Source organism: Schistocerca americana, chromosome 8 (genome assembly GCF_021461395.2).
Source record: "Schistocerca americana isolate TAMUIC-IGC-003095 chromosome 8, iqSchAmer2.1, whole genome shotgun sequence".
Lineage (NCBI taxonomy): Eukaryota > Metazoa > Arthropoda > Insecta > Orthoptera > Acrididae > Schistocerca > Schistocerca americana.
The window spans coordinates 51,660,723-51,686,405 of NC_060126.1; the positions used below are offsets into that span (position 1 = coordinate 51,660,723).

The window sequence follows — 25,683 nt, forward strand, 5'->3', positions numbered from 1 at the left end:
TGCTTAGAGCATTTTTTCTGGTACTGATTGTGCGTTTTAGATATGTAGTCGGTCATATTTTATGAACTATCACATTTGTTAATGAGATGAATGTTTTTATGAATAATTATTGTTTCTCAATGCACTGAAACCATTGAAACAGAAGAGGAGCAGTAGAAAAATGTTTCATATGAAAGATATGCATGGCATAATTATTCTTTAACAAACTGGCTCACTTGTGCCAATGTGAGTAAATGAATTTCCAGTTCTAAAAAGTTTTTTATACTACCAATTGTTCAAGTCTACATAAACCTTGTGTTTAGGTGTCATTTTGTACAGGCAATGCAATGAAGAGAATTTTATGTTGATGTAGCATTATCTTTCAGATTTAGCACTTATGTACTTCCCTATAGTTTCAGGTCAATAATTGTAAACACTGCTGTTTAATATGCAAAATCACATGTGATGTCAGGTTACACATATATTCAAGAGTAGAAGAATCATATTGTTATATTCTACAAATATGTTCCTGCACAATTCCATATTTGTAACCTTTCATTATCCTCACTGTTGTTTAGTGAAACTTTAATTTCTCCAGAACAGTTTGTCAAAAAGTAAAATACTCTGTGTAGTAAACACTTACTGCTTTGTTAAAATGATTAAGTAGTTCTGAATCATTCTTTACATGTAACAATTACTCAACAATTTATTAAATACACTCCTGGAAATTGAAATAAGAACACCGTGAATTCATTGTCCCAGGAAGGGGAAACTTTATTGACACATTCCTGGGGTCAGATACATCACATGATCACACTGACAGAACCACAGGCACATAGACACAGGCAACAGAGCATGCACAATGTCGGCACTAGTACAGTGTATATCCACCTTTCGCAGCAATGCAGGCTGCTATTCTCCCATGGAGACGATCGTAGAGATGCTGGATGTAGTCCTGTGGAACAGCTTGCCATGCCATTTCCACCTGGCGCCTCAGTTGGACCAGCGTTCGTGCTGGACGTGCAGACCGCGTGAGACGACGCTTCATCCAGTCCCAAACATGCTCAATGGGGGACAGATCCGGAGATCTTGCTGGCCAGGGTAGTTGACTTACATCTTCTAGAGCACGTTGGGTGGCACGGGATACATGCGGACGTGCATTGTCCTGTTGGAACAGCAAGTTCCCTTGCCGGTCTAGGAATGGTAGAACGATGGGTTCGATGACGGTTTGGATGTACCGTGCACTATTCAGTGTCCACTCGACGATCACCAGTGGTGTACGGCCAGTGTAGGAGATCGCTCCCCACACCATGATGCCGGGTGTTGGCCCTGTGTGCCTCGGTCGTATGCAGTCCTGATTGTGGCGCTCACCTGCACGGCGCCAAACACGCATACGACCATCATTGGCACCAAGGCAGAAGCGACTCTCATCGCTGAAGACGACACGTCTCCATTCGTCCCTCCATTCACGCCTGTCGCGACACCACTGGAGGCGGGCTGCACGATGTTGGGGCGTGAGCGGAAGACGGCCTAACGGTGTGCGGGACCGTAGCCCAGCTTCATGGAGACGATTGCGAATGGTCCTCGCCGATACCCCAGGAGCAACAGTGTGCCTAATTTGCTGGGAAGTGGCGGTGCGGTCCCCTACGGCACTGCGTAGGATCCTACGGTCTTCGCGTGCATCCGTGCGCCGCTGCAGTCCGGTCCCAGGTCGACGGGCACGTGCACCTTCCGCCGACCACTGGCGACAACATCGATGTATTGTGGAGACCTCACGCCCCACGTGTTGAGCAATTCGGCGGTAAGTCCACCCGGCCTCCCGCATGCCCACTATACGCCCTCGCTCAAAGTCCGTCAACTGCACATACGGTTCACGTCCACGCTGTCGCGGCATGCTACCAGTGTTAAAGACTGCGATGGAGCTCCGTATGCCACGGCAAACTAGCTGACACTGACGGCGGCGGTGCACAAATGCTGCGGAGCTAGCGCCATTCGACGGCCAACACCGCGGTTCCTGGTGTGTCCGCTGTGCCGTGCGTGTGATCATTGCTTGTACAGCCCTCTCGCAGTGTCCGGAGCAAGTATGGTGGGTCTGACACACCTGTGTCAATGTGTTCTTTTTTCCATTTCCAGGAGTGTAGTTCATGTTTTTCCCATCCTAAACAACTATGTAATTAAACCTGTAGAAACTTCAAGCAACATATTTGATCAATCACACCCAACATTTCAAGTTTTGCATTGCTTTCAGTTGGTGAGTGAACATAAGTCGATGCCAGTTCCCTCACATGTGTTACCCTGAATTCATCTCTAACTTTATACTATGAGAACATACAAAGTGTTTATGTATTCAATACCAATAAAAACAGTAGTTGGATTTTTTGACTGTGTATGTGCATCTTTCATTAACTTATTCTATAGTGAAAACTACTAACAATTTTAGCAACAGTCGTAAGGTGTCACTAATGCTTTATTTCAATAGCGCCCATTCAATAATTTGTAGAGGGAAAGGGGCCAAACTGAGCAGTAGAAAGTATTTTTACTATTCTGGAAAACAAAAGACAACTTGTAAGTAGCCATAATAAAATTCCAGTTCCAACTGAATTAAAACTTGCATAATACTGACTTTTAAATGAGTTTTTTGAAGAAAAAAAAACACATGTCTACACTATATTTTTTCTTTTCCCTGAGAACTGCGTGGAAGGGAAGAGAGGAGGGAGGGGGGGCGATGCAGCCGCTCTTGCCCCAAAGTATGGGTGCCCTTGCCCCCAGGTGTGGACAACCTTGGTTTATTAGGGCTTAATGACATTATTAGTTTTATATTTCAATAGGCTGCAAGCATATGAAGACTGATAAGCATCATTCAGTATTACAAGTGGATCAACATTCTTTACTGAAAAATGTTTTCATTGGATACATGTTATCAGTGGAAAATTATTCCCCATGTTTACTGCAACACCCAAATCAACTCTCACCAAGGCATCACCAGTAATTTTAGCAGTAGGAGCATCATTCTTCTATATCTGCACAGATAGAACAGTTGATTAATGGCTTGAAAGCTTCATAATCAAGTAACAAAAATGTATTTTTACACTCCATCACATTTATTATACCAATAATTGTACATACAACATTTACATCACAATGTATAATTTTAACAGTAAAACTGATGAAATGTAGACTCAGTCCAGCAGCATCAGTATTACCTCATTACAATTTTTCACAAATACAGTTATTACTTTAAAGTAAATACTTCTGCGTGAGATACTGCCTTGCTTCTTCCAGCTGCATTATTAAAATATGAAACATTATAATGTGAATATTAACAATGTTTCTGACAAGTACAATCACCTATAGTCTGATACAGGGAACAACTGCAACATAAAAGAACCTCCAGTTAACTTTAAAGAAAGAAAGAAAAACAACATGTTAATACTTCATAGGATTAATTAATGTAAGTATTCATAATTGAATATCATTATAAATACGTTTCATTCAGTATCTTAGCAACATTGGTTTGGGTCATACTATATATAATTGTGTATCACACAGATTTAAAAGAGATTTTTATACAAATAATATTCTTTAACACACACACACACACACATACACACACACACACACACACACACACACACACACACACACACACACACACACACACACTCACTGGTCATACCGGACTCAAGAGTCCATTACCGCAGCAACATATTTTCGTCATCTGTCCCTGTCGGGCTATTTCCTTCCATTCACCCTCAATACCTAGGCTCCTCAAATCAACCTTCCTATTGTCCTCCCATCTATGTCTCAGTCTCCCCACAGAATGTTTTCCCTCTAATTGCCCTACCAGTACTCTGTGTGCTGCCCTGCCCTCATCCATTCGAGCTACATTACCCACCCATTTCAGCCTGCGTGATTTAATGATACCGATTATGTAAGGGCTTGAATAGAGTTCGTGAATCTCTTCGTTACGCAGTTTTCGCCACTCTCCGCTAATGTCATCCCTTTTTTCTCCGAAAATTTACCTCAAAATTTTGTTTTCAAATACTCGAAATGGCTTTTCATTTTGCACAGTGCGAGGCCAAGTCTCACACCCATACAGAATAACTGGTAGAATGAAAGTTTTGTATACTCTAATCTTTAAATTCCTAGACAATATACATGATGAAAGTAATCTATTCAGTGAGAAGTAGCACGCATTTCACACCCGTAATCTCTTCTCCAGTTCGGGTTCAATCTCATTTCTTGAAGTGATGTCCACGCCTAGATACTTAAATGTGTTCACTTTTTCAAACTGCATGTCTCCAACTATTAACATTTCTTGATCTACTGCTGTTAGTATTCTAGTAGTAACCAGGTATTTAATTTTGTCTTCACTTATCCTTAGACCTACATCTTCACTAGCCTTAATCAATGCATTCGCATTTGCTGCTACAGATTCTTTCCTATTGTGGTGTCACAGCCAGACACCACACTTGCTAGGTGGTAGCTTTAAATCGGCCGTGGTCCATTAGTACATGTCGGACCCGCGTGTCGCCACTGTCAGTGATCGCAGACCGAGCGCCACCACACGGCAGGTCTTGAGAGACTTACGAGCACTCGCCCCAGTTGTACAGACGACTTAGCTAGCGATGCAACACTGACGAAGCCTCGTTTATTTGCAGAGAAGATAGTTAGAATAGCCTTCAGCTAGGTCAATGGCTACGACCTAGCAAGGCGCCATAGCAATTGATAGTTATCGTATGAAGCATGTCTCATCAAGAACGATGTATACAAATGATGGATTAAAGTTAAGTATTCCAGCAGCTACGTACTTTTCTTTATAGCATTCATTACGTATCCTGTTTCAGACCTCACGCCGGCCTGCATGAGTTTTAAGCGTGTGCCTTTCGGTTACCCATCACTGTGGACTGGCTGTCTTGTCAGTCCACAACACCTATCGCTAATGATGTTTGGATCATCTGCATACCCCAATATCTTAATATTTCCATTTAACTCCATACCCTCTGAATTATCTACTGCCATTCATACAATATATTCTAGGACTAAATTAAGAAGTAGTGGAGACAGGGCATCTCCGTGCTTAAGTCCATTCTTTATTGCAAATTCTTCTGAATCCAATTTCCCCATGCATACTCTACCTTTCGTGTTTTTCAAACTCTTCCCATGAACATCACAGAATGTTACAAATTTGATCCATATCTAAACCATGTGAACCAAAACAATGCACACAAAATCTACTAGTATTAGAAAATAGAATATTTTCAATGGTTGATGATAACTTCTGTCATTATTGGCTGATACAATATGGAGCAAATATCTTTGGAATTGATGTATTTTAGGTTGGGAAAATGAACACTCTTCTCTGCCCAATGAGTGCTTATATGACCGACCTAAAATACATTCCAGTCCAAAGTTACTTGCTTCATATTGCATTCAGCCAATGGTGATAGAAGTTACCATCAGCCAATGAAAACATCCTATTTTCTAATATGATCAGCGTATTGTGTACACTCAAGACTGTTTTGGTTTACGGTGTTGAAATGTGTAGTGGGAAGAGTTTTGTCCACAGGCATACCTTCCACAGCAACAGCAAAACAGAGAAGCATGACATCACATTTGTGACAAATTTGTGGCTGCTCTAGACGCACACATGAAAACACAAGGGCCTAATATGACATACTGTAATGCTGAGTATGTATATATGGCAATAATGTATTAGTTTCTCTGAGAATATGCTTACAATGTACCCTGTACCTTTGTTAAGCTGTCATGCAGAGTTTGTGAAGATTAATATGAATAATGTATTACCAGTTTTGCTTTATAAAAATGGATGCTCAAAATGGCAGGAGTTAAGATCCAATCTTGTAAATGAGCATGGAAAAGAAATGGTGATAAAATTGCAGCTGTAGCCTATGGCAGGCAAGGAAACATATTTAAAGCATGTTTTTTCATGTTTTGTGGCAGGAAAATTCAACATTGGTCTACGCTACTGATCAATGTGTTTCTTACATATCGAATTCACAGACTTGTAACCAAATTGTCAAACATCAACTTAAAGACTTCAGGATATGCTACAGACCAGTTTCTCACCTCAGCCAATATTATGTGTGGAGGGGGCGGCAGTATCACACTCTACCCATATTTAATAGACTAAACGAAAGGCAGCAACAGCATTTGAAGATGTCAGTACTGAACTGTTTCTTCCCTTGAAGTGGCTTCTTTCATTGGTGACAATTCTCTGCATTGTAAATGATTTCTTCTGACCCCTCCCCCCTGGTGTGAGTCAGTGAAAACACAAGTTCTAATTATCATGAAAAGTCTTTATCCAGTTGTGAGGTGCAATTAGGTTGATCTTAGTTTAGGCTTAGACGTATTTTTTTTTTTTTTTGAAAAAGGCAATTTTACAAGATTGTTAAATGGCTATCAATGTGTTGTAATTGATACTTGTATATTTTGAGCTGCAAGCGGAACTCTGGACATTATAAAAGGCAGGACATGTCTCTTAATAAGGTATGTGAACACCATAGACAGCAGTACATGCCCTGCAAAGTGTTCCCAGGCTGGCCACAAATTTGGTAGGGAGTTCTTGTGGTAGGGCATTCCATTCCTCCACCACACATTTGATAATTGCAGGTGCATGTGGATGTGCTGCAGTACATCTTGCCAACACATCCCACACATGCTAGATGGGAATTAAGGCAGGGGTATTGGCTGGCCAGTCCATTTGTCAAATACCCTCTTGTTTCGAGATCTCCAACACCTGTGCTGTTTGATGCAGTCACACGTTCTGTTTGATTCAGTCATGCATAGTCATCCACAAAAATTAATCTAGGGCCAAATGTACTCCTGAAGAGACAAATATTGGGATGGAGTAGTGTCACAATGATGTTGAATGGTGAGTGACTGTGTTCAAAGGTTTGGAGTTAGTACGTCCATGCAACATAATGCCTCCCCACACCATAATGTGGATCACCAAAATGATCGTGTTCAATAATTTTCCTGGGTGCATATGGGAAGAGGTGGGAACATGTAATGAACCCAAGAACATTGTCAAACGTGACTGGTTTGGTGGTCCAGGTGTTATGGTTTCCAAGGTCAAACAGACATAACTTTGGAAAGATATGTGCATTTTCCACAGCAACAGCATGGCAGAAAAAAACCAAGTCACATTTATGACAAATTTGTGGCTGCTCTCAACGCACACACATAAAAATACACAGGCCTATAGAAGGACAGGTAAGGAAATCATTGATAATATGATGTGTTGTAATGTTGTATTTATACAAATAGCAATAATGTATTATTTTCTTTAAGAATATGCTTACCATGCATCCCATTCCTTTGGTAAGCTGCCATGAACAACATGTTAGTTGTTTTGATATATATGAAAATGCTTACCACATATCCCATCTCTTTATTAAATTGTCATGCACAGAATGTGGAGCTTACACATGCTCGAAATGGCAGAAATCAAGACCCCATCTGGAAAATGTTCACTGAAAAAAAGTGGTGACAAAACTATAGTTGGAGTCTGTGACAGGTAAGGAAAGTATCGAATATAATATGATTTGCTGGGATGTTGCATATGTACAGAAAGCAATAATGTGTTAGTGGCAGGTAGGATCTCTTACTGATATCACATTTACTCGTAACCAAATTGCCACCTATTACCGTAACCTAGACCCCAGGGTACACTACAGATCAGTCTGTCATCTCAACCAATATTCTGCAGCGAAGGGGGCGTGAATGGGGGGAGTGGCGAGCATTATCACACTTTAACCACATTTTATAGACTAAAATAAAGTCAGAAACAGTATTTGAAGACTTGCATGTGGATTGTTTAATTGGGGACAGTGTTCTATGTTGTAAATTTTTTTTTTCCTTCCTCAACTGTGGGCGAAAGTCTAATGATCATTCCTCTCTCACCCCCACCCCCAAAAAAATCATGATTCAGCAATAGTTGTTAGGCTGAAGAATAAAACACACGTCCTTTTTATGATGACAAGTGTTTGCCCAGTTGTGAAGTGTAATTAAATGTGTTTACTTCTGGAAGGCAATGCAAAATTGTTTTTAGTGACTATTAATTTATCATACCTGATATGTGTATATATATAGTTTGCAAGCAGAACTCTGAACCTTACAAAAGGCAGGATATGTCCCTTAATACGGTGTGGGATTACCACAGACTATAATGCACACTGTGCAATGTGCTCCCAAGTGGGCCACAAGTTGGTTAAGGAGCTCTTGTTGTAGGGCATTCCATTTCTGCACCAGCACAATTGACAACTGCAGAATGGTTGGTTTGCACATGGATGTGCTGCGGTATGTCTCCCCAATACATCCCACACATTCTACACTGAAGAGCCAAAGAAACTGGTATGCCTGCCTAATATCGTGTAGAACCCCTGCGAGCCACAACATGATGACGCATGGACTTGACTTATGTGTGAAGTAGTGCTTGAGGGAATTGACACCACGAATCCTGCAGGGTAATCCATAAACCCATAACAGTATCAGAGGGTGGAGATCTCTTCTCAACAGCACATTGCAAGGCATCCCAGATATGCTCAGTAACGTTCATGTCTGGGGAGTTTACAAGCCAGTGGAACTGTTTAAACTCAGAAGAGTGTTCCTGGAGCCACTCTGTAGCTATTCTGCACGTGTAGGGTGTCACATTGTGCTGCTGGAATTGCCCAAGTCCGTCAGAATGCACAATGGACGTGAATGGCTGCAGGTAATCAGACAGGATGATTATGTACATGTCACATGTCAGACTTATATCTAGATGAGTCAGGAGTCCATATCAGTCTAACTGCACGTGCCCCACACCATCACATAGCCTCCGTCAGCTTGAACTGTCTCCTGGTGACATGCAGAGTATGGATTCATAAGGTTGTTTGCATATCTGCACACGTCTGTCCACTCAAAACAATTTGAAACAAGTCTCCTCTGACCAGGAAACATGTTTCCAGCCATCAACAGTCCAATGTCAGTGTTGACACGCCCAGGCAGAGTGTAACGCTATCTGTTGTGCAGTCATCAAGGGTACATGAATGGGACTTTGGCTCCAAAAGCCCATATTGATGATGTTTCATTGAATGGTTTGCACGCTGACATTTACTGATGGCCCAGCATTGAAATCTGCAGCAATTTGTGGAAGGGTTGCACATTGAATGATTCTCTTCAGTCATCATTGTTCCCATTCTCGCAGGATCTTTTTCTGGATGCAGTGAGATTTGATATTTTACCGGATTTCTGATCTTCATGGCACATTCGTGAAATGGCCGTATGAGAAAGACCGCACTTCGTCACTACCTTGGAGACTGTGTCTCATCGCTAATGCGCCGACTATTACACCACATTCAGACTCACTTAAATCTTGATAACCTGCTTTTGTAGCAGCAGTAACCAATCTAACAACTGTGACAGACACTTGTTGTCGTACATAGATGTTGCTGACCGCGTTGCCATATTTTGCCTGTTTACATATATCTGTATTTGAACATGCATACCTATATCAGTTTCTTTGGCTCTTCAGTGTATTTAGGAATTGAGACAAGCAAATGGGCAGACCAGTCCATTCAGCAAATGTTTTCTTGTTTTTCTACGCTGGATAAGCATGGAATTAGATCTTTCCGTGTGAGAGAATCCGCCAAAGAAACGCCAGGAATGCCAGACAGCAGACTCACTATCGACAGAAATAATCTGCGTTTCCCAAACAACTGACAAATAATTCGTGTAGGAATGCAATTTAGAGCAACTAAACGAAAGACGGAAGACAGATAAAAATGACGATCACAGATAATTGATCATAATGCCCGCCACGAGACTCGCATGATCGATTTACAATCGCACGTTCGATATGTGTCGTTTGGACCCTGCGACTTCGATAGGCAATCATTCTTGGAAATTACGCGATATTCTTGGAATTATTTATCATAATTATTGCTATAACAAAATGTCACATAATGATTTATCGACGGTTAATGCCTTATAGAAGAGTGCTTTGTTAGGAGTGAGTTATTTTCTCTATACTTTACAAATGAAGAACGAAACATATTTGTATTTATGTCAGGTCTCCAGCCAGAACATATCGTCATCTGGACACAATATTTCGGCTGTCCACCTGGCCGCCATCTTCAGGTGAGCAGGACGTCACACTTATGAGGCGGACAGCCAAAATATTGTGTCCAGATGACGATATGTTTCGGCTGGAAACCTGACATGAATGCCCCCAATTATTACGCCGGAAAAGTTCACAGAGCCGCATGAAACACACTTGTTTTATGATTTGCAGTATGCCGTTTCATTGTAACGGAGCATTGAAAATTTATCACAAACACATTACTATCAACGATACACGCCTTCAACATAGAATATGATAACGAAGACTGGAGTTAAACACCTAGTAAGGAATAATGTCCTCGTTTCTGGAGTCGAAAGTTGTTGGCTCACATCCCATTACATGCATTTTTTTCATGTTAGCGTTATTAACACATTCGGTTATTTTCTTATGAATGTAATACAAGTATGTTCTGCAATACTGGGCTGATATTTACATTCAGTCTGATCTGAGAAAGGAGAATGAAACAAATATTTAGCAATTTCCAAGTATGTGGTTAGCCAGGGACCTAAGAGGACAGCTCAAATTGCTGCAACTGAAACGAACAACAAGAAAATTCATATTATTTCTTCTTACAAATATTTGACTCTCTATTTCCAAATATGTGACACCTTTAAAATGTGTGAGTAGGCAGAAACCTATCAGGACAGTTTAAATTGTTGTGTGTGAAGTGAGGAGTATTAAAATTCATATTCTCCCTTGTCACAAATATTTCGCTGTTTCTTCGCACATGTTTTCAGAGGGTGTGGCTAGGCGCCACCCTAAGAGTACAGTTTTAATTGCTGCGACTAAAACGAGCAGCAATAAAATTCATATTTGACTCTTTATTTTCGAATATGTGGCAATTTTCGAGTACAGCTTTATATACTGCGACTAAGAGCAGTGAGTGACTTGAGGAGTAATAAAATTCATATTCTCTCCTCTCACCAAGTCGATAGCCGATCTTGCTGTCATCGATATTGCACATGACGTCAAAATGAAGTCACTTTGTGGGAAGCAATGTGAAACGAGCATTACCCCATCAAGGCCATTCAGAGGGCATAAATTCAAAAATTCCAAAACAAGATATGTAAAAATCAAAAAAAGAAAATAAAGCAAAAAACGCTACACTGCAACATCTCTACATCCCTGACTTCCTCAGTACAAAATGAAACTAAGCTACATGGATAAAATATCAATTTTGATGACGAATCTTGTTTATTTAGGAGCATGAATACTCATTTCGTTTTTCATTGATGCACAATGTTTACGCTGCTGGAGACATCAGCTTTCACCAGATAATTACTTCATATCCACAAATTTAATGGATTCCACATTACAACATCAACAAACAAAAACGAAACAATGAGTGTCTCGGAGAATCATGACTTTGTGGGGATAAAAGAAGACAGCACACGAAGTTTCACGGGTTGCCGAAGTAGCCCGAGTTATGGCTCTTGCAACTCCAAGACGTCTCGTGACGAATATTTCTTTTTTCCCTCGGTCATTTACTGTCACAAATGTTTTTGTAAAAGTCTAAAATTATTTTTTATTCGATTCGCGCCAAACGTTTTCATTGATTTATGGTAACGCCTTTCTTATTGGCTGATTCTGCTGTCAAGACTTAGCTCTGGAATGACATGTATTTATGGTCAAAGAAATAAGTGCACATTAATTAATTAATTTATTTATTCTACTTTTGGCCTGAGGGCCATACAGCCACCTTTCAATGTTTTGGGATTTTACAAAGTAAGGTTACATTTATCTGAAAATTTTATTATTAATTTTAGAATTAATATATTATTTTGATGCAGGAGAGTTGGTATGGAAGTTGGTAATCTATTAACAGTTGAACAAATTCGATTTGCTGGTTTTCATATAGAGTACATTCTAAAACGATGTGATTGGTATTCCCTACTGTTATTACATCACATTCATAATAAGGATTGCCTCGGAAGTGAATTGGTGAAGATGGCTTGGGAGAGGTTCATGATTAAAAATCATTTGGGTTATGGAGTTTACAAACTTTTTGTTCGCCTTAACTGTGTAGACCCAGGACTTTGAAGGAATGTTTGGCGGCATTTGAGCATAATATTCATCTTTAATTCGCAATTAGGTTTGATATTCGTTGTTCTGTTGTCTCCTTGTTCTTCTACATACATAAAGTATTCTTCATGTCTGATGATGGTAATAACATATTTATAAAAGTACCATGTTGAGCAGCGGTTTTCATAAAGTCATCGACCATTTCATTATATTTAATATTGGTGTGTCGTTTGATTCACATAAATTTAAATCTTCTTCCCCACATATTCGTTTTCTTTGGCAGCTTTCATTATGTCTATTACCAGTGGATCATATTTTTGAGAATGGCAGGTGTCTGCAAGTCTTGGTAAAAGCTTCTGCAATCTGTTAAAATCAGAATGCGCCATATTGTGAGGCTCTGTGAATAACTGCTGTGAGTATAGGTATAGCTTCTGTTAAAAAGCTAGAAGTTTCACTGGGAACTGATATCAGTTTCTTGTAATTTGCGTTTGGGCATAGAAAAGCGCAATCCACTCTACCTTTAGATGAGGCTTTGTAGCCATCAATACAAATCTGGAGATATTGCAGTAAATTATCAGCAATACAAGTTTTTACTAATTGTTCTGTATCATTATTTGTTGTTATTGGAAAGTTGAAGGCATCAACTACCGAGTGAAGTTATTTCGTTATACCATATTCTGAAATAAGATATGTTGGCGTTTTTTGGAGATTAGGTGAAATGACCTTTAGATTGTATGAAGCTTGTGCAGAGTTCTTATTTTAGGGCAGTGTTTATTCCCTGTCTGTTCATGCATCCTTGAAACCATCTGTTAAGTTTCTGTTTAATGGGTGGTCAATTACAGCAAGTATTTTTTAGAAGGGGATAGCCATCATTAATTTACATCATTGGGCATTGGGCATTTCTTCAGCTTTAGCTGAAGACACTTTTATCAGCGTGGAGAACGTACCTCCTAGGCAAGTTCTGATGGAGCTGAACTAGAGTTTTGCTAGTTTTCAAACTGACTTCCTGTTGCTTCTGCAGAAGAACATGTTTCCACAGTCGATTTTAGATCTTATGAGATTCCAGTGCATTACCAGCAGTACACTATGATCTCTATACCACCATGCTCTTGTGACCAGGCGTGACCTGTTGAGACAATGTTGGATCTTCTCTGTGAGATACGCTATATGTGTTGCCTGTGAGAGACGTGACTCCATTCCTAGAAACTGACTTTGACTCTTGACTGAGAAAATCTGGTTATTTAATTTCACGTGTGTTAATCTTTGTGGAATCTTTTGGCTGCCAAAATTAACAATAGTTATCTTAACAGCTGAGACTTGAAAACCTTTAAGTGTCAACCAGGCTTCTAACTGGGCTGTTGCTGCATTCAGTTTACTCCCATAGTTCCTTCAAGGCTGGTATCAGAAGTATATATTCCGATAGCGTCAGCATACTGAAGTATTTGTGTAGCTCCTGATAGCCTAGTTCTCAAGTCTGCTGTATAAACATTAAAGAGAATAGCGCTCAATATCGATCCCTGAGGACAGCTAAGAGTGGCATACCTTGGGCCTACAGTTTTATTTTTTAAACGTAGGAGGACAATCCTTCTGACGAAAAATTTGCCTATCCCATAAACTAAATTGTAGGGCAATCCCATTTCTAACATTTGTTGCTATAATAAGGGCAATATTATCATGTGCCCCTTCAGTATCCACCAACATGCATATAACATACTCTGTTTTGTCAAATGCTCTTTGTATGTCAAAAGTGAGTTGCAGCAAATTATCTAACATAGAGTAATGTTTCTGAAAGCTGTTTTGATAGTCTGGTAAAATGTTTACTTTCGAACCACCACTCTAGACAATTGTAAATTTCCAATAGTTTTCCTTTGCAGATTCAGATAAATTCTGTAGAATTCCATAATAAATATTGTCCATTCCTGGTGTGGTATTCTTTGAACAGGTTAGGACGATCGATAATTCTTTCTTTGTAAATCGTGAACATAGAAAAATGATGTGATACTTCTTCTGGGGCACTCAGAGGTTCTGGAGGTACAGATGGGCATGCTAATTTATTTGTGAATGTGTCTGTGGGTGATTCATTCATCCTTTTGACATTGGTAATTCCTTGGTCTCTATGTCAAACAGCCTTAATACATCTCCATATAACTGTGATATATATTTTTGTTAATTAAAATTACTTTATTACAAAATGCTAACCAGCTCTCTCTCTTCTTTTTCTTAAAAATCTATTTTCTTATATTGTAAGTATTTATCGATGAGAGTTTTCTCACTGCATCTGCTCTTAAACATACTGCATCCCACTAAATAGTTGAATTTTTGGTTGGTCTTCGATATTTATTTCAATGGAATTGTTTCCACAGCTGCTTTGTTATGAGTTCAATAAATGTTTTGTAATCGTCCTCTACATTGTGATGTATATTTTGCTCAGAAATTTGGTACTGATTCCATGTCATATATTCTTCCCATTGTGCTTCTTTTATTCTCCATTTTCCAGTTATCTCTACTTCATTGTGTATCACATGAGTTATTCCTAGTTTAATTTCTATTAGGAGGTGATTTGAGCACAATGTATCACTCTGAACTAACCACTGAGCTATGGTAGCTAATTCTGGTGGACATATGGTTAGATCTACCGCTGCCTGTCGTCTATCCAGATTAGATTCCCTGGTTGGTGTTCCATCATTAAGTAGTACTAACCTGTCTTCTGCTATCTCTTCCAGACATCTTCCACATCCATTTGTATCTCCACATTCCCACACAACACTATGTACATTAAAATCACCACACACCAGGTATAATGGCTGTGTCTAGGTGAAGACATTTCTTCATGTTCTGTCGTGGATTCTAGTTCTGAGCGGGCAGTAACCAGAGATTAACAAGAAACTGTGCATATGTGAATGAATTCTCACTGCTTCCGCTTGGAGCTTATCGTCAGGTTATATGTGTATAGGTGAAATTGTGTAATAAAGATTCTTCCAGACAAGAAATGCTACACCTCCCCATCCATCCATTCTGTTCTTCCATATAACATCATATGCTGGGAACATATGTGATTAGGCTTAAACCACATTTCTGATATGCTGCGTTATATACTTCATTATTGTGTAATTCATGTAGCAAACTTTCATTGTTGGATACTACTGATCGTGCATTCCAGCATAAAATTTTAAGCCTTATCTTGTTTTATAACGTTTTTGATAGTTTTCCTGATTTCTTGAAGTTTTGTATTTTCACCTCTTGTTGATTTTATTTATTTGATTACAGTCAATATAACACTGAGGATACCATCTGATGATCTATGCTCATCTGCAGTTTATGTTTACTTTGTGAGGTGTAGGCATGTACAGATTTGAAGTTATTGGGTTTATTGGTCGCTGAGAAGGTAAGTGAGCTGAATGATACAGTTGCTGGTGTTACCACTTTGTGGAGAGCTCATGTTTATTTTCATGTTGCGTCGAGGAATGTAATAGTTTGCTCTCATCGCCGATTGTTGACGTACGTTCGTTTTTGGAGGCATGCTACCCATTCTATTCAGTGGAGGACCTTCTGCAGTGTTATTCGCACTGTATTCCAGGTATGCTATTTGGAAGATTCTGATCTATTACATTGTATACAGCAGAGGCATAGTTACATGAGTTTACCATTATACTTACTTAATTATAAGATATGTTGTTATAGGTAGCTACTTCTTGTATTCATTTCCTTGCTGTATGTTTATGGCATACTCTGTCTGTTGCTAGGTAAGTTTTTTGGCATTAAATACATACTATGGATGAAGATGGACAAGTCTGTGCCATGTGTTGTCGACTGCAACTTTCACATCACGTCTGTCCTCTGTAGTGATTGCTGGTGACGCCATAATGTAGAAATTTGCACCATTGTCTTAGTGCAGGCACATACAGTTCTACAGTACACCTTGTCCAACAAATATATGAGAATGCTGGTAGAGCCTGTGCATCAAATGTTAATACACAAATCAGTTCCATTTTCCGTTACACATTTTGAAAATCTTCGTATCTTTATAACTTCAAATTCACTAATAATAATTTTCAGTATCTCCTCTTCACTAATTGAGAGGTCAACATCCCTGATTACACCTTGTTTGTTTGCCATATGAATGGAAAGGCACCAGTCCCATTTATTTTCTGTGAAAACCTTTTCCTCTACTGACTGGTTGGCTGATTCACTTTTTATAAGTTTTATTCTTACATTGTTTTTACCAGTAGCAGAGACGTTAACGATATCAGATTTCATAATCAGTACTCTTGTGTAAATTTTTTAACCAACAGCCATTGGATGATGTCTGCCAATATTTCTGTGGAAACTTTCGAAGGACCCAAATCTGTCTTCCTATATCTGTTCTGACGCATTTGTCTTTCTGTCAGAGTTATCTGTGATCCGTTCTGCGTGATCGCTCTGTTGGCTTCCTCCCAGTTCACACCTGTTGGTTGCCCAAGCTTTCGTGTGTTTGTCTCTTGCCGTTTTCCCGAGTTCTTTTACGTGTTGTACTTTTTTTTGCCACAAAATCCATCTCCAAGTTGTCTGTCAACTCTTGAAATTTGACCCATTTAGAGTATTTATTGTAGAATAGGGTGTCTTGCCTGAGCTGTGTGCAGCAACTGATATCGTTCGCTTCTCTGGCGTCTTGTTTCCACCTCTGCTTGTCTTTCTCGAGACGATACTGTGTCTTGGGTATCCATTTTCATGACCTCTTCCTGTATAACTTGTGCAACATTGGCGACAGTCGCCAGAGTGTTAAGATTTTTGGACAAATCTCGTTGTTTACCCTATTCGTAATCTCTACTGGTCATAGCAGATAATACACTACAGCCCTTTTTGAAACCCAAAGATAATTTTTTCTTTCTTTTTTGCCTCAAAATATACATACACTACGAATTTATTGGTCTAAGCGCACAGTGAGCAGAGATTTATTGTAATCGACCTTTCTGTCGATACGGGTAGATTACTTGAGTTTACTTACGTTTTCTGCTTGCGTTTTTGTTGTAAACCTCCCACTGCAAGTGCGTATTTCTACCATTTTGCATCATAAAAATGCCAAAAACGAGGAAATTTAATTGCAGTCGTAAATTTTACGGTAATAAAAGCTAGCATGTTGTTGAAAATGGTAAAAATGAAGAAATTGTTATAAGTACAAAATGAAGTTAGGCCTAAAATTTCGCCAGGCAGTGCTTCAAAAAAAGTTGAAATATCTTACCGAAAATGAACTAAATGTTGGTGTTGCAAATATTGAAAATAACAGATTCATTTTAATTAGTAGTTGCAAGTTTTCAGAATTGCTTTTGTCTGTTGCTAAACGTAAATGCTATAATAGTGAAACATCCCTTACATTTAGAGAAGACATAAGTAAGAGAAGAGGCATGTCAAACAAAATTGTAATGGAACACAAATGTGTAAAGTTATGAAATGTACAACGAGATCTCCTGTAAAATGCACAAATTATAGTGAAGTAAACATTCGCCTTGCTTATGACCTGAGGTATACTGTGAAGGAAAGAAAAGTAGCCCGGGTATTCTGTGCTATGATGGACCTCCCATGGCAAACTGTCAAATTTCAGAGATATTGTAAACTTTTGCGTTGTACCTTAACAGAAGCCAGTGAAGCATTTATGGAGAGGGCAGACAAATAAATAGATATTTGTTAATCTACCGATATTTTTGCTGCATTGGACGGTTTCTGAAAGAAGAGAGTCTATACATCACACAATGGAGTTGTCACAGTTACATCTGTAGATATAAGCAAGGTGCTATGAATATCTAACAAACAACTGCCATGGTAGAGGCAATAAGCTAAATGACCACAAATGTGACAAAAACTTTGAGGGTTGCAGTGGTGGTATGGAAAGAAAGGGAGCAGTCTCTGATTTCAGTAGGACAACTGCTAGACGCGGTGTGCAATACATTCAACTCCTTGCTGATGGTGACTCTAAACACTTCAATAGCGTTGCGGCTGCTAAACCATATGGTGAACCTCAAATTTGAAAAATAGAATTTATAGGGCATGTGCTGATGAGAATGGGTCAAGGGTTGAGAGACTCTTCGAGAACACGACAGGAAAAACAGCTCTCTGGTAGCAAAGCAGTTGGTTGCAAGGCAGACTCACCAGATCAGAATAGAAACCCTCACAGGATCTTATGGTCTAGGGATAAGGAGAAACAGTGATAATGCCAGTGAGCTGAGAAAAACAATTTGGCGAACTCTGTTTCACAGAATATCCACTGATAAGCATCCACAACATGTCCTCCACCCAAACGAAAACACTACACAAGTATAACAGGTGTGAAGCAAATAGAGAAAAATATACACATGCACTCCCTATACCAGGAATTATTATGGTAGAACTAAAGCAAATATGTAGAGTTCTTTCAGATATTAAACTCCCAGAAAAATGTTTACAACCCAAATTACGGAATCTAAATGAAAGATTCGGTAATCACATTTGGGAAAAACCTGCCAAAAATTGTTTTGTTTGGCACGTCAGCTATTTACATTGGTGTAATGGACGCCATAATATATTTTGACGATGGTGTAACAAGCAGATTAATTACTAAGAGCAAGCTGGACATCAAAACAGGGGCAAAGTGAGAAATGAGCTCTATGAAGGATAGGCAATATGTCACTGAAACGGAGAAAGCTGCTGAAAGCATGACAAAGGAGGCCAGAGGAACAAAGAAATAGAAAAAGCTAAAGAAGCTGGAAAGGACACTCAGAATCAACAAGACTGCAAAGCTCAAATGTTTTGACTTGTTATCAATGAAAAAAAATGACATGCAAATCTTTGGTTTCAGTTTTATACCTCTGGTTTCTTGGGAAGAATGTTTCGATGGATTATTGACGGAGTCACGTGATATTTCTCTGTTGCTACCGGCAAGTATCACCTCCATATTTGCATTGTTCAGCTCAGCAAATCCGCCCATGTAACATACCTTAGGGAAACCATGAGCTTCTGCTGTGGTGATATTGAACGCCAAAATCTTTAATTTCTCTTCCTAATTTTTATTTGTATCGTCCTTAACAGGTAAAGTAACTGTTGTTTAGATATTCTGAAATATTTATAGAACAATTACTCCTCATCTTCCATCTTCTTGTAAAGAGTGTGGAGCTCTCCACAGTCTCGATTTCTTAATTTTTTTTATTCTGACACAGACTCTTTTTGCTCACTGTTCCTCTTCCTCGCCATCAAGTGCAACAGCATTCACTGCAAGCTGCTTTAAACTAACTTTTGGCATTTTATGACTATTTGCCACGAACTACGAAATAGCGACTCGGTTGAGTATTTTATGAAGCACCTGTAACGTCACGACGTTCTTTCGAAGTTGGCATGCCGTGTAGTGTGAATGCTCAGGAATCCCTCTGACTGGCAACGCTCAAAAACGTGAGGATGACGTTCCGACAAGGGTGAATCTATCTTCACAGCAGAAATAACAACCGGAGACGAAAATGCTGTCTGCAATGGCAAACTAAACAACAGCTTCATACACATACCATCTGCAACATTTTAGAATGTCATTGTATACCATTGATACAGACATTTTGGGCAGCTGCTACATCAAACTTGGGAACTATTTTTTTCATATAACCCACAATTTATACAATGCTTGGTTCCACAAATCACGAAGTTGATACGATTCGCTTTTCGTTTATATGTATTAAGTTTATTTATTTATTCATTCTCCCGAAAATATTTTAAGATTGTGGGACACACACACACACACACACACACACACACTGCTGCAGAAATTCAAGCATAGGTTGCTGTTCTTGTAGTTCCAGAAGTTGTGAAAGTGTACCTGCCAACCACTGTTTTCACTTTCTGCAGTAATAAAATGAAAACACACTGAAATCGAATGTAGTACAGCAGCAATTAATCCATGATAACTGGGACAGAATACTGCCACCAGGGACCAGTGGTGAAAGGGAAGTGACGCAACAAAGTACAACCACGTTGAACTTTTTGTGGCATGACAAAAGTTGCCTCTCTGAAGTTTTGCCAGTTGAAACTAAGTTTTCACAAGCAACTGCTTTGCAGCTTCAGTATGACACTAACTTTGGCGACACTTTTCGTGCGTGTGTGTACTCGGCTTAGTCGAAGACATATTACATGTTACTGCAAAGTTAGATTGTTCGCAATGTGAAGAGTTTTTGTTATCCTTCAATAACGCGTCAATGAGTTGGTGCGTATTGATTATTTCCGATGAAAAATGAACTGGCACAGCTGAAATTCGGCTTTGGCATGGATCTGAAGTACCGCGGGTACAGTAATTCTTTGGTGTATGGTTTGGCGTCTGTATCGTTTAACATCTTTGAGTGATGCATGAGTTGCAGACAGCTCTTTGTTATTAGTGTGGTGCGTACGATTTGTTTACAGTTGAGGTAGTGCGGATACAATAAAATTTTGTGAAGTTCCTGGATTAATAACACACCAGAATGGTTAGTACATTGTCCTTCCACTTCCACTTGCAGTTGGAACATATTGCCAGAGATATTTTGTACTGTATTGAACCTTTTTGAGTTAACGAGTTAGAAGAGTCATTGTAAATGATTTCCTTTCGTAGATATCATTTTCTGTATTGCTTTTTAATTATCAATGAGAATTTGCAGATTACTAATTGCAGTTTAGCTCGTGCAGCTGTTTAATACCTGCATGTCTGATAACTCATTTATTGTGTAATTCTAGGATTTTGTATGATAATCTCTATGTTGTATTAAGTTTCTAGCTCCTATATATTTATAAGTGATATGAAAGCGACACTTTATTCACACCCCATTCTGGATTGTAACGAGTTTCTTTTCCACACCATAGTGTATACTTTCCGACTTTCATAAAACGATAGTACCATTATCCAGAATATTCATGTAAAGCTAACTACTACACATAACAGCACATTGTACACACTTGCATATTTTTAAATGAACTGTCTTTTTGTGGAAAGATTTTTGCTGTTACGCTGGCAGACATTTGTTGTACAATTCTTCTTCTTAATTGTATGTTGCATGAAACATTCTCAGATGATGATTGATATATTTTGTTATATGTTTATTTCTCACCCTTGATGAGTGTTATTTAGGTCAGAAATACTATGACAACTATGTATTTTGTAATTTCTTCAAAATGTGCGAACTCAGACTGAAACACTTTTTAGGAGTCGCGGTCACAGTCAAAATAGTCTGATTTGGAGTGTAACACACTGGATTTTGTACAGCTGTTGTAAGTAGATGGTCTGCAGGAAGTTTTTGTGGTCAGCTTACTGATTTATATTAATTTTTTGTCTTCAAATCAGCTCATGAAGTAACTGCATCGCCATATCTTGAGGCAAGAGGCTACTGCTTCGAAAATATGATGTTCGTACCAGTTGGGAATAATATCAATACTTCTTTTTAATCATTTGTATATTATGCCTCCGTTACCATACATACATTATATGTTATAATGACTACAGCTCACACTTCATGTTCGTCTTTGTCGTTTGTGCTCTTCTTGTCAACACCAGCTTTGTTTTTACAAGTGATATCATGGCAATTGCCATGCCTGGCGAAGCTCCTTGGTCCACAGTAAATCACTTAAGAGTGGAGCAGCGTTGTCATGGAATAACTGCCCCAACCCACCAATGTCTCCAAGCACAGGAATACAGATGCCTATGCCCTACCTTGCTGATACGCTGTGTCCACTCACTCTTGCTCTCACAACATCTGCAAAAGAACACAAGTAGTTCCCAGCACAGTATGCACCCCAAAACCTTACACTTCATACTAAGAGAACAAGATGCTTGCCTAAGGTCACGACTATTCTTTGGCGGTTAGAAAGGTATAGGGATTAACATACCACTTTCTCCAGTGTGTTAGGTTATATTTCATCGCATCTACGTTCATCATTATCATTAAATAAGTACTGTCATTAAATATATTGGTAAAAGGTCAGGGCTTAGTGACAGTGGTTATGGAATGGAAGGAACAGGAGTGCTACATAATCACACTCCAACCATGCCTAAACATTTTCTGCAAATAATAACTGAAGTCACTTCAAAAAGAAATATCAGGGGCCAAGGGATTACAGAAGCATCCGATTCCACCCGTCTGCTTTGACCCATGGCGTCACCAATACAGTGGAAATGACCATTCTCAACATCTCCAATATGGCACCTATGACGTCATTACATAAACATGACAACAAACATGAAAATGCATATAAAACCAACAGACACATCTCTCTCCAGAAATATAATCAAAGTAATGGGACTAGTGTGGCAAATTGGGGTTTTTTGGCTCGGGACAAACTAAACATAAACACACACGCATACGCACCATGATCCCAAATCACACGAAATGATGACATAAAAACCACAAAATTCCACAGTATCGACAGGAATCAGTCGCTTCCCTTCTCCTATATAGCTCAACCGCAATTGCGATACTGAAAAATAAAAACCAACAATTATAATCACACCACGACTATCAATACCACAAAAGCAACACCTAAAACAACAAAAATTGGAATTGGACACTTCCCTTGACCTATATAGGTCAACAGCAGCTCACGGTACCAAAACACACATAGCTATGACAACAAATTTGAATCGGTCGCTTCCCATGACATATACAGCTTCTGAGTCTGTTTAGGTTGCACGAACATCCATGCCGATACCAACATCAACCACCAACACATGCAGTAAATAACACTGACCCAACAACACATAAAAACCCCATCGGACATCATAACACACGAACAATAGACCCAAGGAAAGGACTACTTACCATTAAAAAGTTCCATCACTACACACTAACCCTCAACTCCCATATTCTGCTTGCATATGACACATTTCACTATCTCCGTCACAAGCCCAAAAAGTTGCAGAAACTTAATGACGAACATGTCATCCCCCATTTCAGCCTGCAGACTTGCACTATTAAACTTAGATGTCATATCCATATACAACAAAAGAAGCCACAAATAGAATTAAATGACATACCATGCTACAAACAGCAAACCGATAACATCAAACGACACTGCAGCAACATAAACACAACAGAAACTTAATTCTTAACTCACTGAAACTAATTTCTGTTCTTCTATTACACTCACGACCAATAAATGCACACTTCAAGCACAGACACCCAAAGAATCTAATATACCACGTGACACGCGGACCGTACACACACTACCAGAAGACACCACCAACCGCAACAAGACGACATCTACAAACACAACACACTCATAAACTAAACTACGTGTTGTCATGGTGTCACACAACACAACACCCTTACGTCACGGGGCAAATCCAACGAGTGGGATTGGACACCTCTGTTGACATACAGAAGCGACCAATTCCACCCGTCTGCTTTGACCCATGACATCACAAATATGGCGGAAACGACCGTACACTACGACTCCAATATGGCGCCTATGACATCATTACGTAAACAAGACCACAAACATGAAAATACATTGAAAAACCCACACACACACGTTCCACAAAAAACTTATTGAAACTATCGGGACATGCGTGGGAAATTGGGGGTTTTTGGGTGGAGACAAAGTAAATATAAACAAATTTAGGCACACACCACAGTACGAAACAACACAAAATGACGAAAAAAACTGACAACACAAAACTCCCCAAATTCCACTAAACACAGTATCCTCTGGAATTGGACACTTCCCTTGATTTATATACCTCAACAGCAGCTCCCGAACCCACAAATTTGAATTGAACACTTCCTTTGACGTATATAGCTCAACATCAGCTCCTGATGCCACAAATTGAAATTGAGCACTTTCTTTGACCTATATAGCTCAACGGCAACTCCCCAGTACTGGAACAGCCACGACGGCACATTGGAATCGAACACTTCCCTTGTCCTATATAGGTCAACAGAAACTACCCATACCAAATCATAAAACCCAAAACTACAACCATGTCCACAATCATCACTACCTGAAAAAACACAACAAAATTGGAATTGAACACTTCCCTTGACCTTTTATCCGTATGACATTTCCACATATAGCCATCCCTGGTCCGAGACGCCGGAACTTTAGTAAGCTTTATTTTTTCACGACACACTGAAAACTTCACGACTTCATCCAAAAATCTAAGTAGTTGAAGAAATTTTATTAGAGACAACGCACTGTCCCCCATCATTGCCAACAACCGAAAACTGTTGACCTTGCCACTCATATCCATACCTACCAAAGACATAAACAAAGCACTTTACCAAAATTCACACACAGCGAACAGAAAAAACTACAGTAATGTTGACATAAAACCAAAATCGTTAACTCACTGAAAAATATTCTGCTGAAAGCACAGCCACTACCGATACCACACGCACGCAATGCTACCATGCAAATGAACCCCATACGCCACGTAACATGTTACCCATAAACACACCACCAGAGAGAACCACCGACCGCAACAATATGCCACCTATAAACATGCCACACATGCAAACTAAACCATAAACATCACCTAACATACAACACATAAACACACCACCAGAGAGCACCACCGATCACATCAAAACAACACCTACAAACATGCCACTCTCACAAACTAAATTCCGCGTCGTTGTGACGTCACACACCACAACAGCCTTACATCACGGGTCAAAGCCGAGGGGTGGGATCGGACGCTTCGGTCGACCCAATGTCTGGACTGTGGAGGCTATACCTACATCTCTAATGAAATGTAGATGGGACATTGATGCCTAACATTCCTTCTTTTACATTTTTCACCCAGATGTAGCAAGATCTTGCAAGATTTTATACTCACTGTTGACAGTGTTACTGAGGGCACATTATTTGTATGTGTCATGCTTTCGTTCGAATTTTAGGAATAAGAGAATGTGGGTCATGGAATTCTAAAATTTTTATAGTTTTCCATTCTTTTCTATCATGGGTAAGCTACTTACTGTTGTCATATCCCACTAAAATTTTGTAAAGCTGTTAATTTGTGCAATTAACAATTTGTTCTGTGTCTTGACTCTGTGCAGTTTCCATTTCAGTTCCTGCAAGTTTCAACAACATCACAGCTCTGACTTTTTACTTTAATGTCAGGAAACTCATAATGACAAAAATGTTGACATCAGCTGCTGGTCAGATAATGGGCATTGTGTCCATCTTCACTGGTGCAATAATTTAAAATTATATTTAAATATGTACAGTGCCTAATGAAACATTTTTTAGCATCATAATTAGCATGTTTAAAGTCTCATGTCTGTAAGTACCGTTTTGGCACACAAGCGGTGTCCTTACAGGTCAGCTACTCTTTCGATATGAAACTGTAACATCTGTTTGACCACAGTTCTTCTGTTAGCTTGTTTATGTGGTTAGTCGGTGTTTTCTGATTCGAGATACATACTACCATAATGTGCCTGCAATAGAATGTACTAAATGTACTCAATACAGTTTAGGTGTGCAAATGACATTTGCAAACAAGAGACTTAAAACATGCTGACTACGGTGCTTTACAATGTTATATATAAATGAGTAATTAAGAAAACTGTGGTTGCGTTATTGACAAATATGTAAGACTTGCG

General features: G+C 39.3%; 1 protein-coding gene across 1 annotated transcript in view; it reads left to right on the plus strand.

Moving 5' to 3' along the window:
- The first annotated feature begins 20,422 nt into the window (after positions 1-20,422).
- LOC124544980 (ubiquitin fusion degradation protein 1 homolog) overlaps positions 20,423-25,683 on the plus strand; it is a 65,799-nt gene continuing 60,538 nt past the window's right edge. The window contains exon 1 of the mRNA XM_047123729.1: positions 20,423-20,577. Within this exon, the coding sequence (XP_046979685.1) occupies positions 20,575-20,577 (3 nt within the window). The 5' untranslated portion in view covers positions 20,423-20,574. The remainder of the gene's footprint in view (positions 20,578-25,683) is intronic.